Source organism: Daphnia pulex, chromosome 9 (genome assembly GCF_021134715.1).
Source record: "Daphnia pulex isolate KAP4 chromosome 9, ASM2113471v1".
Lineage (NCBI taxonomy): Eukaryota > Metazoa > Arthropoda > Branchiopoda > Diplostraca > Daphniidae > Daphnia > Daphnia pulex.
In genome coordinates this window covers 5,812,380-5,817,139 of record NC_060025.1, presented here as the reverse complement: position 1 = coordinate 5,817,139, position 4,760 = coordinate 5,812,380, and the positions used below count along the sequence as shown (strand labels likewise).

Sequence of the window (4,760 nt, the reverse complement as noted above, 5' to 3'; positions counted from 1 at the left end):
AGTAGTACCTTTCTTACCTCAAGAGGCGACAATGAACTAAGACATTCGCTATGGCCCAACTTAGAACGGTCTCTATGCTATGGCTCACGACTCTGACTATGAATGTAATCCAAATAATTCTCTGCAATCAACTTCCGGATTTTTTTCCCTACTTCATCGAGAATGAATAGTCTGAAGTAGTCGCCAGCAATCTTGCTATTTTCTCCAACTCATTCTATTCAGTTAAGAACTTCTGGAACAAGAATGAATAAAATTCTTCCATTGAAGATCCTCCAATGCGTTGCTGCTCAATGTTGTCTTACCTTTCAAGAAGAGAATTTCTTTAACATTGTTGAAGCTAATATCAATGGATCTTCCTCTGAATGCATTCATTATAGTTATCCTGTGTGATATATGTCTCAAGGAGTAGTGATGATGGATGACAAGAAACAATTTCTTTGTTGTTCTCAATTCAAAATTCCAATTAAATAACAATGGGAAAAAACTATGTGTATTAATTTTATAAAGGGAAAAAGCATAAAGTAAGAAACAAGGGCATGATTATACTATTTTATTTTCACGGAGTTTAATTTATTACAAAGGCATCACTTACACTCGTTTCAGATGCTATAAATAAATCTTAATTGTTTTCAGGTCTTCTAAAACATTGCAGGAGTAAACCAAATTTCGACCATTTTTAAGATTGTTTGGATCGACTAGCTTTTATAAAAGAACCATCTAGGGTGATTTTGAAAGCTTGTTGGATGTGAGAAACGAATTGTTTGGTTTTCAGTACTTTGCATATAAATGTAAATCTTCCCTCGCGACAAACTATGTTAAAAATGATTGCAAACGTTATCTTTTGGGGATTTTAAATTAAAATAAGTACAAATAATACTGATTCTTGAAGAGGGTCTTTGCATTTATAAGAGATCAGGTGGAAATAAAAAACATTAGAATCAGTTTTGTACGCAGATTCTCATGGTATTTTTTTTAAATTTTAAAATTATTATTTCGGGGCGAAGGCTTATCTCTCTTCAAAGTGGTGATAGGCTCCTCCCACGTTAAAACTGATCTTCGCCATTTTTGGTGGACAGTCCTGGAAATGAAGACACTTCTTACCGAAATAACGTAAAATTTGCGATGTTTCAAATTTTTAAAATTAGAAGTCTAAGTTTTTTTATGTAGAAACATGAAGAACCACAAATGTTTGGTACCTAAATGTACTGGTGGTCTAAGGAATAATGCGTAACTTAAGTTTTTACAATATCCCAGATATGTTGAAAAAATGAAAGTAAGGTTCATTGAATTAGGTCTAGAAACCAGAAAGCTGTAATTTCTCTCCAGAAATGTGCGATAAATATTTTTAGGTAACTATTTTGAAACTTAGACTGAGTAAAACGTTTTTCAATCACATCTTTAGTTTGAAATTTGAAAGAATATAATAAATTCAAAAATGGTATCGGATATCTGAAACTGAAACCCAATGTAGTACCTCATCGCAATATCTCAGAAGCCAATAAAAATTTTATGTTGTCATAAAAAAATTCCAAGTTATCAGTAATTAATTCATTGATTGCTACACAGAAGTAGTACAGTACTACAGAAGTAGTTAGTATAGATGGAGTTACTCCGGATTACTGACCGGATGACTCCTTCGTGCATCACGTCGGGGGGTAATCCACAAAATACGGGACAAATATGTAGTTTGTTCAATATTTTGGTGTTATGAAGACCATACAGCCACGAGTAATGCTTCGAAAGCTAAACGTTCTCCATAGCTGCAGACTGCTCGTTGTCCTTGTGAGACGGCGTACAGTAAAAAATTTGAATAATATTTTTTTTTTATTTCGCTATGAATTCCCAAGCAAGGCCGACATTTTCTGAAGCCGATTTGCAAATTTGGTGGATTGCTAAATTATCTGCAAATTCGATGGAAAGCCTTCACCTCAATTTCTACACCAACATCAAGTAGTTTTAATTCATCAATAATTTGCCTCAACTTGTGGTGTTTGAATAGAAACACTAAGTTTGTTAAAAACAAAAAATGTAAAGAATTAACTCTCCACGAACGATGTTTGAAAGGCAAATTTCTAACTGAAAAATATATATTAACCAACTTATGGTATGGTTATAGCTACCTATTGGATTACACATTTGCACTTCATTAAGGTACAATATTATCTAGAATGCTCTGGAACCACGTTGAAACCAAGTTGACGATTTTTAATGGGAGCCATCTTCATATGTAAAATATATAATTGATATTTACGAAGTTTAAAAATTAAATGATGCTTAATAGCCAGCAACCAGAGTCATGAGAGATCAGTGGTTGTTCCATAATTCCACTTTATGCATCTTTAGTGTTTATTAGTTGTAGGTTAATCATAAAAAGGTAAAATAATTTTACTGTCTGACAGTAACTTTGTCTTTATCTAGTTTTATGCCGACCAAAATCTTGTGGAATCACTATGGAAAAACTGTTGTTGGCATGATGAGGCTGAATCTTTTATTAAAAACCTGAATTTGATTATATTGGTGTGTAACGATGCCCAACTTGTCTCTGATCTTTTTTCCTCCTCCCAACCTCAAACTCATTTTGAAATCAAACCTAAAGAAGTTGATCGTTTCGTTGGATTTCATATTACTCGTGACCGGACCAACCGTAAATTGTATGTGCAACCATCGTATGTTGCAAATCTTTTGTTCGCATTTAATATGCAAACTTGTGATGTAGTTAGCACCCCAGCTGACTCAAATACTCGCCTAACTGTTTCTCAACATCCTTTGAATTCATTGAAGAAATATACTTATCGTACTGCTGTGGGAGCTGTCATTAATTTATGTGTGACCCGTCTGACATTAATTTTGCTGTTGGCCAAGTGGCCAAACATTCGTCCAAGACAAATCCAACAAAAACGCTGTTAATAGTATTTTGGCATATGTATAGGGTTCAGAAAGCTATGGGATCTGTTTCGGTAGCAACAACAACAACACTCTTGTTGCCTTTTGTTACGCTGACAATGAGGGAGACACAATTATACGCCGGTCTACTACTGGTTATGTTGTTATGTTAAACGGTGAACCGGTGACTTGAGGAAGCCGACAACAGCAGTGTGTTTCTCTGTCCACAACAGAAGCGGGGTATGTTAAAGCATAAGAGACAACAAGAAAAGTAGCCTGGTTGCGAAACTTATATCAAGATATTGGTATTGTCCAGAAAACGGCAACAGTAAGCTTTATCACGCGATGCTTTCGAAATCTCTCGTAAATCAATATCTGTGCTTTCTATTCCAGGCCCAAATTCTTCAAAAGACTGACATTTACCCTTTCCAACAATCAGAGAAATCCCGGAGCCTAAGTACGGAACCTTGAATTGATAAATTTATCCTAATTTTGTTTTCCAGTTTACGGTTAAGGGAGGAGTGTTGATGTAGCCAGTCTTGCAACTAGCGGCTCAAAGTTTGTGCGGCACACCTCCCAAGCTCAAATTTTTGAGTGGCGCACAGCTCAACTAAGTTTGAGCGTGGGAGGTGCGCCGCACAAACAAGTTTAAACTGTGAACGCTCAATCTTCCGCTTAGACGCATCAGCCAATCAGTGCAACCATGTCTCTCCCCCTCTCTACCGTCCTGCCTACAACCCTCTTTTGCCCTAAGGGCCAAAAGGGGGAACACGAAAAGGGTGATCTGGATGAAGGTCACGTCGTCCACAAAAATGGATTGGTGCGTTTTTAATGGGGGGAGTTTATCTCAACTATGAAGATATATTACTTGGGGAAATAATAATTAAAAAATAAATAAAAATACTGCTAGAATAAGCGTGAAAAACTGATTTGAATTATATTGATTTCCACCTGATCCATTATTACATGCAAAGACCCTGAAGAGCCAATTCATTCTATACTCTTTCTATAAGAATATAACCCTTTACATGATCGAGCTCTGGTTCGCGTACTACTCTGCCTGGTCCGGCCAGATCCTCTTAGAGCGATGGGCCATTGGTCTTTACAACATACTGTTCACTGGTGGGGCACCTTTAGCCCTGGGACTGTTTGACTGGCGTTGCACTGCCATTGTTTCCTACAATTACCCGAAACTCTACAAACCCTCACAGGCAGCCCAGTATTTCAATGGCAAGGTTTTCTGGTACTGGATGTCTAATGGTATTCTCGCTCATAAATTTTTTCCCGCTCAGATGAGATGTGATGTAAATTTTTATTTTCCCTTATATGATCCATTCCGCGTTGTTGTTTTGGCTACCGCTGATGGCCTTTGATGAAGGCATTATCTTAACCAATGGTATGGATGGAAGCTACGTCATTCTGGGCAACATCATCTACACTTATGTTGTGGTCACGGTCTGCCTCAAGGCCGCACTGGAGACTTACTCGTGGACGTGGTTTTCCACATTGGCTTACGGAGGATCGGTTTTGGCGTGGATTCTCTTTTTAGCGATTTACAGGTAAAACCATTTTACTAATGTCAAGTTTATTCGATTGACTCTAATGGCTTTCTTTTATAGAGTAGCTTGGATTGCTGGCCCGGCTAACCACTGATTGCGGATGCCGACATGGCCGGTATTTCCCACTTGATCCTGTCCTCGCCCGTCTTCTGGATGGGATTGATCCTGGTCCCAGGAGTTGTCCTTCTCCCCGACTTTTTCATCAAATGGTACAAATTGATCCACGTGATCCTGCGAAATTTTTTAACTAACATTTTTATGTTTTTGTTGTTCCAGCGTTTGGAAAACCATTTCCGAGTCAGACACTGACAGCGTGCG

The 4,760-nt window shown here is 37.6% G+C and overlaps 1 protein-coding gene across 1 annotated transcript; it reads left to right on the top strand.

The window, feature by feature from the left end:
• Window positions 1-3,911: 3,911 nt before the first annotated feature.
• Window positions 3,912-4,536, top strand: LOC124202962 (probable phospholipid-transporting ATPase IA). Its single transcript, XM_046599484.1, has 3 exons — window positions 3,912-4,126; window positions 4,293-4,442; window positions 4,503-4,536. The coding sequence occupies exons 1-3, from the start codon at window positions 3,912-3,914 to the stop codon at window positions 4,534-4,536; spliced, it is 399 nt and encodes a 132-aa protein (XP_046455440.1).
• The last annotated feature ends 224 nt before the right edge of the window (window positions 4,537-4,760 follow it).